Raw genomic sequence first — 11223 nt, 5'->3', positions numbered from 1 at the left:
ATTATGGAAGTAGGTGGACATGTGATGGCATCATTTGAACTTGATATATAGTAAACTGAAGTTGTAGTCTTTATGGGGAGAAGCAATGAGTAATTGCTGAATATGATAGCTTATAATTACATTATACTCCTCCCTCCGTTCTTTTTTAATAGGCGGTTTTGTTTTTAGCGAAATTTAAGAAAATTAAGAGAACTAATCATTGAAAGTGGTCCTCATGACACTTGTCAATAAAAGAATTGAAATGAAATGGTCACCGTGACACTTGTTAGCAAAAAAAGTAAAGTGAAGTGGTCCACATGACACTTGTCACCAAAAGAAGTTAAGAGAAAAGTGGTCCCAAAAAATTAAAGTAACATTTGACTTTCCCAATTAAGAAACTGACCTATTTTTCTAAAAATTTTATTTATAGAAACTGACCTATTAAAAAAGAACCGAGGAAGTACTCAGTATCAGTAATTATACTCTTACTTTTTAATTAATTTGCTTTGTTTTGTTACACAAATCATTTTTGTCTTGCATGTTCCTTAAATTTATATGTTCGTTGTTATACAGACACATTAAGTTTTCATGCGGGTTCAATTTTATGTGTAATAACTGGCCACTGACGTGCCTGATAAATCAAAAAGGATATTTTAGGTAGTTATCTCTAAAAATTAGTTATTAAAATTGGGTGAAATAACCAAACAGAATATTTGAACAATATTTTTCTGATTCCTGTCTATATAAATAGTATCAAAACTTATCAGTATGTTTCACCCAGGAATTATGAGTCTGAGTCTTTTTAACCAAGTTTTGTGGGTTCAAACTGGGGATCTGTTGCGTGTGAGGCAAACGTGATAACCAACTACCAGACCCGTCTCCAAAAGGCTCGCATTTTTAGTTAATCACATAACATAAAAAGAAAAAAGTTCATCACATAATAAACCATTTATTATCTTTTCGGACAGAATTTACCTAATAAACCGCACCTCTCTCCCTGGTTAAGCTGCTGCAGCTCTAGAAACGGAAACGAAATCCTTACAGGTCTGTCTTTTTTCATTTTATCTCTGCTCAAAGCCAATATGAATTCCTAGGGTTTTTCGGATTAATGATATGCTGCTAAAAATTGCTTAACAAATTCTTAGTATTAACTGAAGGCTTCGAAATTGAAGAGTAATGTGCAGATTCTGATTGTATATCTTGTATGTTCGTCCACTTTGTAGGAACCAATGATAGGTTATATACAATTAGAACCGATTCACATGTTCGAAATCATTTAGGTTTAATCAGTGTTTTTTTGTTGGTTTTATAAAGAAATGTGATTTAGGGTTTATGGTTTAATGTATTGATTTTGATGTGACATAATTTTTATTGTCTTTTCAGTTCAGAAGAATGGAAGTGGTTGCGGGAGCAGCAGAAGGTGAAGGAGGATGTATGCCTGTGAGGATATTTGTGGGAGGATTGGGTTTAAGTGTTACTGCTCAAGATATGGAGAAGACGTTCTCGTCTTTGGGTTCGATTAATGGAGTTGAGATTGTTAGGACTAGTGGTCGTAGCTTTGCTTACATGGATTTCCAACCAAATTCTTCTAAAGCGCTTAATAAGCTATTTAGCATGGTTAGTCATTCACCTTTCTTGCATTTCTTTTTTCTTCCATAGATTTTGTTTTGGTTATTAAACTAGATAGGTTTTTCATGTTTATATATGAACCAACTAGTATATATGAATTAACTAGTCATGTGTTTGAATCCGTATATTCTTTTGAATTCTTGATATGAGCAATTGAGAACCTATGCTTACCAGAACTATGTCCTGCATCTCGTAGTTTAATTTTTAGAAGGTACACACAAATGAAGAACATAGTTCAGGAATGAAAAAAAAAGCAGAAGAAATAGAGATAAAGAACTGTCTGTCTGTCTGTCTGGCTTTGCTGGCTCTGTTGTACCCGTTATGTTATTATTATGCTCTTGTATTTGTATTTCTCACCGAGCTTGGTGTTAGGCCTGTCTTATTGATGCGAAAGTAGAGAGAAAGTAAGAACTTATATCATAAATGGCGTAACTTTTGCAATTGAGAAAGTACACTTTCTGTAACTTGAGCTTAGACTGATAAGATGGAGTTCATATGAAAAGTTAGAAAACCTTTATTTAGTGATGAAGTCTGAAAATAAACTGAATTGAAGTTATTGGCTTGACATAGTGTAACTTAGTACAACTGATGTTGTTTTCCAATTCTAGCAAGATGCATAAATCTCAGTCATTTAACATGTCATGTTTATGGCATTGCTAGTCAATTTGATGGCATGTAAGCAATGTTTCAAAAAGCGGAACGCTCTCCTAGAAAGCTTAAAGCTGCTGAAAAGTGTTATGGTATAATAATATAATAAGTAAATACTTATAAATGTTCTCAACATACTTGCAGTGCACATACACTGATGTGTAACGTAGTACAACTAATGTTGTTTTCTAACCTGTTCATGTTTATGGAGTTGGTTTACTCAGTTTAGTTCACCATGTTATTTGGTTAATGATGAAATAGGAGAGTCAATTTGATGGCATGTAAGGTTGTAATGGACTTTATTTTTCTTTCTTGCCATTAATTTTGTAACTTGAATTGATGTCTGTAATTTGTAAATATGAAGCTTAATTTGCTTTAGAGTTAAATAGTAGGAGTTTTGGATTCGAAGATTGTATATCTAAACCCTTTCTGCCAAGTTCATGAATTAACTTAGTAAAACTGACTGGCTTTGTACACTAAAGTTTAGGCTGGAAATGTTTTGGGCCTCTCGTCAAGCAGAGAGATATGAGAGAATGTCTAAAGACTCCATACTGATCTTAGTTTGAGTTGTTTGCATGAAAGTCTGTAAGTTCATACTCGATGAGAACTGTTGGAAGTTGATTGCCTTGTGACTTACACTTGGACTTATCCATAAAACTTTGTCTGTTTAAATGGGGTAAAAAGAAATTTTTTGATTTAGGGATGTGTTAATTTGTACTGCTGTATTTCTTGGAGTTCTCTCTGTGAATTTTCATGCTTTATGAACTTTTATTTCCTCGCTGTTACCAAATTTTGACTCTATAATGCACATGTGGCTAATCCTTTGATGTTCTGTAAAAATATGCATTTTCACCTTTAACTGTATGATATTTGCTAGTAATTTTTCAAACATATTCAGTTAAGCTTGTGGTTTTGTCTCTTTCATGGTCAGTGTTCGATTTATGTTTCCTGCAGTCTTTTAAGTAAATACTGCATTAGAATAATTGCATCTTTACACTCATTTTATCCCAGAATTTTCTCACAGAGTAACCTATTTAGCAAAATATTGTTTAGGGGTATTTGGTGTTAAAAATGGAACCTATGCTGTGTTTTCTAATTTGATCTCAAAATCTGGTGTACGTTTCAATTCCTTGTTAATGGCATCTAATAAGTCATGTGATTCACATTTGAAAAGCTGAGGAATATTAAATCACTGTTATTTTCATTTCAAAGTTGGTTTTACATATTTTGTTGAAGTGTTGAGTTGTGGACTTGTAAAACCATTGCAGGGCTATTTAACTCTTCTATAAATTTGGGAGTCTAACAAGTCATGTGCAAAGCCCTGCTTACTCGAATCCTCAACATATGTCTCTTTAGAAATAGTGAGAGAGGCTCGTTCATGTATGATCCCAAACCAGTAGGACTATCAATTTTGTTGCAAAACCAGCTCACTACACCGATCCATAGTTTCCGCAGAGACTTGCTTTCGTCCAATTTCACTTTTAGAGACTTCAACTTTGCTTTCTCATGGTTACTTTTAACATGGATAGTTGCTATTTGATTTTCTTTGATTTTCTTAACCCTTTCCTCTAGCGCCTTTAGGCTTGTGCATTGCGTGATGTACAACATGTGATGTACAAGAGAGGTGCTCTACATATCCTATTGGAAATTACTATTAATGTCTGGGAATGGTTGATCCTGCTAATAGGAATATAAGTCGTTTGTAAGAAGGGCCACTGGTGCTAAAGTTTGGGTAGATATTCTTGGGAAAAGAATGTAGGATGGACAATTCCTTTATTTGTCTAGTTTTAGCTCATTCATGATCTGGGAAAGTTTCAAATCAATTTTACTGCTGCATTTTTATTCATGATAGAAAAACAAACACATTCAAAGCTACCTTAAAATTCTGTAGCATATGCTTGGGAGGTGTTAATGGTTAATGACATATTATCTGCATCATATAATCATGCAGTATAATGGCTGTGTCTGGAAAGGAGGGCGTTTGAAGCTTGAGAAAGCTAAAGAGCATTATGTTGTTCGTTTGAAACGAGAGTGGGATGAAGAGGCACAAATTGCAAATGAAGCACTTAAGGTCAAGGAAGAAGAGCCAGTTGTTGAGAAAAAAATCGAGCAATCAGAAAAGTTAAAATCATTGACGCAAGAGGCGATGCAACTCAATATCTACATTCCTCGGTTCAGGAAGGTACTGACTATTGTATATGCTCCTTCCGAGTTCTGCCATATATTTGTATACACACACACTTCAATTTCTTTACTCTCAAAATTAAAATGATGTGAAGCAATGTATGCATTCTCAAAACGTTAACCATCTATGCAGGTCAAGCCATTGCCTTTTCGTGGATCAGGCAAGCATAAATACAGTTTCCAACGTATTGAGGTTCCACCACTCCCAATCCATTTTTGCGACTGTGAGGAGCATTGTCGTCCTGTTGAAACTACGAAGAAGGAACCCGTTAATGCTCTTGAAATGGAAACAGACTCTGGTGTAGCAGATGAAGAAGAGTTAGATATGATGAGATCCGTGTTGGACAAAATTTTGAGGAGGGAAAATAGTTCAGGAGTTGCATCTTGTGGAACAGAAATTATTAAAGAAGCTGATGAGTCCACCCAACCAAATGATGGTCTTCAGCATGGTGATAATGAAGTGGTTGGTGAAGAGGGAGGTGCAGATGACCTTGTGATCAACATGGTGAGCGGTGAAAATGGTAGATTACCATTGATGGGGAGTCAGGGTCGTAGAACAATTTCAACTGATAAGGTATGTCATTGATATGTTTTGTGCACTTAATTTGTTGAGGTATGCTATGGATAACAAGTATAAAATTCTGTCTGTTACACTGCTTTTTGAATTCCAGGAATCAAACTTCAGAAAGCGACAGTTTTCTGTTGATGCCCCAACGTCAAAGAAGCCCATAGTTCAGAAAAGGAAAAATACTGAACCTTTTGATGCTCCAGATCACACTGCTAATAAGAAGGCTCGTTTAGTTCTCGGAGAGGAATCAAACCAAGATGTATTCAAACCAACTATATCCAAAAAGAAAGGGAGCGAAACTGAAGCAAAGGGTGTTGCGAAAGCAGCAAAACATTCAACTCCTGAACAGAAATCAAACACCCAGCCATTGGCAAAAGGTTTCTCATGGACACCAAAATCTCCATGGAAAAAAATGGTCGGTGAGACTTCTGACATGGCATTCAGCATTTCACACATTTTACCAGAGACTACCACAAACGATTTGTCACCTATATGGAACCATTTGGATGCTGAAAACCCAACTAGCAGCCAAAGAAAAAACAAAGTGAAGAAGCCAAAAACTAAATCTACAGAGAAGGTTTCAAAAGACTTGGAGCTTGGGATAGATGCACAAGAAAATCTCACTACGGAGCGTCCTGCAATTATACCCTTCCAAATTATGTCAGGAGATTCAGAGGAGCATGGAGAAGGCAAACCTACTGACCCAGAGGCAGACATTCGGCAATCTCTAAGAAAATCTTCAGTGGACAGGGCAGATGATTTGCCACTTAAGAAGAAAGGGATCACACAAGACGAGTTCACTACAACAAGTGCCACCACTAAGGTTCCCCTGAAAATCCTTCCAGAAGATTCAGAGCCCCTTGAAGACTCCAAGCCTACTGAGATAAAAACAGTTGTTAATCAATCAAGAGGTCCATCATGGACACAAAAGTCTTCATGGAAAAATTTAGTTGGTGAGACGAGCAACAGTACATTCAGTCTCACCCACATTTTCCAGAACATTGCTTCTACTCCAGAAAAAGCACAAGAAGCAAACAGTTTAGGCACTGCAAGCTCCAGTGATATTAAACCAGCAAGTAATTTTTTTGGCCAGGGTTGGAAATTTAATGAAATTTCAAAGGACGGAAACCAGAAAGACAAGGTCAATGAAGCCCGTAGTTCCCAAGTGTTCAAGTCAAAGTGTGAAGGTGAAAGTTTAGCTGGTTCAAAGGGTGTATTCGATTTGTTCAGGAAGAACTTGGAGAATGAGAATGAAGTTGGGAAACCAAATAAAAAAGTGGTGGAGAATGCTGTAGCTGCCAATGTTTCCCCCTTCATGAGGTCTGAGGCTTCACAGAAGGAGTATTTGAAATTAGAAAAATCTCTTAGTGGATCCAAGAAAAGAAAGAAAGGAGAAGAAAACTGCAGCTCTTGCAGTTGACTGGAAGTAAAAGTAGGAAATGCTTTTGAAGGCATTTATCCCTGTCGGAGCCGGCTTATGGACTAGGCCAGCTTGGCTGTTGCCTAGAGCCTCAGATTATTGCGCCCCAAAATTTGTAATTTTTCTTACAGTGTTTTCTTTCTTATTTTTTTTCCTCGACTTTTTGCTTGTAACAGTCGGAAAACAACTTCTTAAATGGTTAGAGGGTGTTTTCCATAAGTAGAAGTCGGTTAATTTTTCTGCTTCTATAAGTCAATTTTAATTTTCCCTTTCTCTAACTTCCGACTTTTTATTATCTAGAAGTCGAAAAAAAAACTTCTTAAAGTAGTATAACAAACACCCAAAAGTCATTATAATGTTTTTGAATATCATTTAAGAGATTATTTTTCTTACTTCTGAAATTCAATTAGTGTAGATAGATACAATTTCAGAATGATTTTTAAAAACAGAAACAATAATAATTTGTAACGCAAAATAGTTTTGCTTCTACTTTCTTGAAATCGAATAACATAAATTGTGCTTGGTTTTTTACTTATAACTTTTTGGGACAGCGGAAGCATTCTGGGCTGGCGTCCAAAGTCCTTTTCGAGTCTTGAACATTGAGGCATGTATAAGAAGGCCCAATGTTATCATCGTTAAGTACTGTAAAATATATACTGGTATACCACCCCCACACAGACGACGTATCTCCTGATTGTTTTCTTATTTCTCATCCTTCACCAGCAAAACTAAAAGAGATTTCAGAGTGATAACATTGATTGATTTGAGCCCTGTCTACAATCAAGGTATTGAAACTCTTCACTCGATTTAATTTGTTTGATTCTTCGTTTGCTTTTGTTTTCCATTCTAGGGTTTGCTATACTAAGAACTGTTTTATAAACTTAGTTATTAATTCGTATCTAATAAGAATAATATTCTTGCAGTTTCCCTTTGAATTGTCAATTTCGGTTTACCTAGTTTCATCAAACAATTCCTGACTTAAGCTGTATTCATTAGTAGCTGGAGAGATCTTGAATAAACTTAAAAAAAGTTTGATTTCCTTAGAGATGCATACAATGTGTTTGTTGTTAATTCATAGACAAGATTTTATTGTTATTATGATTTTAGATTCTGGAAACAATTTAGGACGGAGTAAATTGACCTTGGAAATGAACCGAGGCGTGGGTATTGCCATATGATTCAGCTGTCGTGTACCTATAACGGCTTCCCTTAGATTTTGGTGGTCACCACCCCAATCTGCTTCTTGGTTCATTTGGTTGATGGGATAATAATGAAACAGCTTACGGAATTACACCTGCAAAAAATTTAAACCGAGATACCATTATAACATGAATTGCAAGACAAGACATTCTACTTTTATTTCAATTTCACTCATATGGGATATTTGTGAACCATTTACGAAACAACACGGAAGATGGAGAGGAAATGCACAAGTAACATCAGAAAGCGTAGAGAAAATGTCAATGTTTGGGATTCGAAACTTCTTTCTTTGTCCTTCTATGGAACTCTTAAGCAGAGACAAATTGTCGTCTTTGTTTTATTGACACCAGCCAACAGACACAATCGGTGTTTTCTCTAATGATTTCTGTGATGTCTGTATAAGCTTGTAGAATACGTAGCCGGCAATCTCTTATATATATTTTTGTTTTCTCTTGTGTGTTCAGCTTAAAGGTTCTACAATCTCGGCTGGCAAAATGGTGAATTCAACCAAAGGACAGTTCATCACATGGTAAATTGCATTAGACAATAATGATTCTTCTTATGTGCTTAGTTTGATTGATTACATGTTCTGTTAGCCTTCACTACTCAATTATCAACCATCTACACACTACTAGGAGAAACTAAGAATTTTAACTTTATGTTGTCTATTACTGAATGTTTGTTTTCAATGCAGTGACATACCTATGGCACAATTCATCGTCAACATGAACTCTACACTCCCTGCTACACAAAAATCCATAATTCATGTTCTGGACAACACCCACTTATTTGTACAACCCCATGCCGCTGAAATGATCAGGAGCGCTATATCTGAATTCCGAGATAAAATCTCCTACGAGAAGCCAGCCTGATTTTCAAAATATGGTTTTTGCAAGGTTATATGCTATTAGTTCCTACTTTCATGTGAACAACTTCTTGCTAAAAGAGCATGTATATTGTGTAGTTAGTTTGGTACTTTGGTTCTTGGCCTGTTCTCTCATATTTTCCTAAAGTAGCCAAAGAGGAAAGGAACATGTGAAACAATCTTGTCTGATGTTATCCTTTGAGGAATTTATTGGAATATTTGGCATGAAAAAAATTCTCTTGTTTTTAATAGGAAATCCAAAACTTTTGAGTTTTGAGTATAGAACTGTAAAATCAAAATCTACGATTATGTTGCCGTGCTCCCAGAACAACATTTCCAAGCATCTGGCTTTGAATGGAATTTTTAACCTTCTCTTTTTATAAAACAAAAAAGAAGCTCACCTGATGGTTGATATACAAAAACTTAAAAACCAAGTATGGTCAGATATGTGTGTTATTGGCAACTCAGAGCACATCAAAACAGGCTCAGATATGTTTTCGATAACCGTCTTTTGCCTGTGCGCAAGATGAGTATTGGAAGACTGCTCATCAAAAACATGCTCGCAAAACAGTTGCGAAGAAAGGCTCATTGACGCACGTCAACCAAAAATAACAACCATGCAAGGTATTCAGCAGCTTGATGCCGAGACAGACTTCCAATCTCTCGCGCATACTGCAGGAGTCACCATCCTTTTTTACACCAGCTTCTGCTGAATTTTTAGCAGAATGATACTGTCAGTCTACCAAACTAGGCTAACTGGCTATGGTTATTACTAAAAAAAAATTTAACCCAAGCCCAGTCCTTGAGTATAAACTGGCAATGTATAAAGACATAATTAACCTTATAATTTACTCATATTACGAAAAAAATCTCTCCCTTTTAACTAAAACAAATATCTTCTTAAACCCTAAATCTCTTATTCATCTCTCCTTCATCGTCTTTGAGGTAAACACAGCACAAAACCCTAGTTTTGTTTTTCAAGCGTTTCTCCACAAATTGCAATAACTTAACTTTGATTCTTGTTTTCATCTTGCAGACCTCCCATCTCGAATCATCACATCATAAGGTAAACTTCTAATAATGTTGCCGCTGCTAGTACTTTTACAGTTTTATTCTCTTCTCTTTCTCTGCACCGTTTCGTCTTCTTATTTTCAATCTCTTTCCTCCGGTAACTCCATCGATTAAAAAGAAGAACAAAAATTTATCTTCTGGTACTGTTTTAATTAGGGCTTGACTGACTGATTTGTGTGATTGTGTTGAGTTTTATTTTCAATCTCTTTCTATTTAAGTTTATGTTTCTAAGATAAAAAGTATCAGTTTTTACAAGATTGGGGGTGGAGGTAGTTATAGTCTTTAGTTATCAAGCACGTAAAACTCCCGAATTTAGGTCATAGTCCCGGCCCTGTGTTCGGAAAGAGCTACTTTGAATTCTTCAATTATCTATTTACTTGTCGTTGTAATCTCGTTGCAGGTAGACTTGTTAATTGATTGAAATGGGCACTTTGAAAAGAAAACATTCAAAGCAACACAAAGAAGAAGTTGAGGAAGGTGACTTTAGCGATGACTTGAGTGAAGTATCTGAGCCTGAGCAATCTGATCCAGAATCTGAATCAGAATCAGAAGATGAGGAGGGAGTTATCAAATTAGCCGTACCTTCAAAAACTTATATATTCAACAGAGAAGGTTTGCAAGAGCAACTTGAGGATATAAGCTGGCCGGAAAACGTAGATTGGATCCATAAGCTTACAGTTGATATCGATCAAGATGAGGGGGTGGATGTTAATGATGATTTAGCACGTGAATTATCTTTCTACAACCAGGCGTTGGAGGGAACAAGACAAGCCTTTGAGAAGCTTCAAAAGAGAAATCTTCCATTCCTCAGGCCTGCTGATTATTATGCAGAGATGGTCAAAACAGATTCCCACATGGTGAAGGTGAAGGGTAGGCTCTTGGAGGAGAAGAAACGGATTGAGGAAGCTGATGAGAGAAGAAAAGCTAGAGATGCTAAGAAAATGTCGAAAGAAGTACAGGCAGAAAAGCTTAAAGAGAGAGCCAAGCAAAAGAAGGATGATTTTGAAAATGTTAAGAAGTGGCGAAAACAAAGGCAGCAAAGTGGATTTGAGAAGGGAGGCGATGACGAAGATATGGGTCTTTCATTTGAAGATGGGAAAACCTTTGACAGAAATAAAAAGAAGAGACCTGGGGTTCGTCCAGGAGATAGGTCAGGTGGGTTGGGAAACAAAGGCAACTTTAAGGGAAAGAAAGGTGGTGATAGTAAAAAGAAAAGCAGCAAGGAACGCAGGGATTCAAAGTTTGGGTTTGGAGGGAAGAAAGGGATGAAGAAACAAAATACTGCTGATTCTACAAATGATTTTGGTGGATTCAATAAAGGTGATTCTTCAGGAAACAAGAGGAGGAGGAAGTTTTAAGTGAGCGTTGTTCGTTCCAATGCCATCCTGCAGCAGTTGATTCTGACGAGTTCTTGAAACTTAAAACTATTGCACTTCTTTTATTGGTAGTTCCGAGTTGCCTCTTGTTAAATTTTCAGTTTTTGTTAAGTAATCTTATAGCTGTTTTGTATTTGGTTATCAACAACGGTTTACTCATGGTTTATAACAATTATGACTGGTATCATCAACCGACTTTGTGTTTGATTGCGAACAAGTCTAGTTTTTCATTTTAACGTTTTACCTCTGAAATCATGGACGGGAGCCAATTTGATTTGATTTA

At 36.2% G+C, this 11223-nt stretch overlaps 3 protein-coding genes across 3 annotated transcripts; all 3 read left to right on the top strand.

Moving 5' to 3' along the window:
* Positions 1-849: 849 nt before the first annotated feature.
* On the top strand, positions 850-6672 carry LOC113304746. Its single transcript, XM_026553889.1, has 5 exons — positions 850-1023; positions 1363-1596; positions 4208-4438; positions 4574-5014; positions 5112-6672. Exons 2-5 carry the CDS (start codon positions 1372-1374, stop codon positions 6426-6428), a joined length of 2214 nt encoding a protein of 737 aa, XP_026409674.1. The 5' UTR covers positions 850-1023; positions 1363-1371; the 3' UTR covers positions 6429-6672.
* Positions 6673-7079: 407 nt separating this feature from the next.
* On the top strand, positions 7080-8749 carry LOC113304748 (general transcription and DNA repair factor IIH subunit TFB5-like). The gene is made up of 3 exons (XM_026553890.1): positions 7080-7213; positions 8093-8157; positions 8323-8749. The coding sequence occupies exons 2-3, from the start codon at positions 8123-8125 to the stop codon at positions 8498-8500; spliced, it is 213 nt and encodes a 70-aa protein (XP_026409675.1). The 5' UTR covers positions 7080-7213; positions 8093-8122; the 3' UTR covers positions 8501-8749.
* A 627-nt stretch (positions 8750-9376) lies between these two features.
* Positions 9377-11223, top strand: LOC113306736 (probable rRNA-processing protein EBP2 homolog). The gene is made up of 3 exons (XM_026555645.1): positions 9377-9438; positions 9530-9559; positions 9965-11223. Exon 3 carries the CDS (start codon positions 9987-9989, stop codon positions 10920-10922), a length of 936 nt encoding a protein of 311 aa, XP_026411430.1. The 5' UTR covers positions 9377-9438; positions 9530-9559; positions 9965-9986; the 3' UTR covers positions 10923-11223.

This window comes from Papaver somniferum, chromosome 8, assembly GCF_003573695.1.
Source record: "Papaver somniferum cultivar HN1 chromosome 8, ASM357369v1, whole genome shotgun sequence".
Classification (NCBI taxonomy): domain Eukaryota; kingdom Viridiplantae; phylum Streptophyta; class Magnoliopsida; order Ranunculales; family Papaveraceae; genus Papaver; species Papaver somniferum.
Note: the sequence above shows the minus strand (reverse complement) of the source record. Positions and strands in the feature narration are given on the sequence as shown.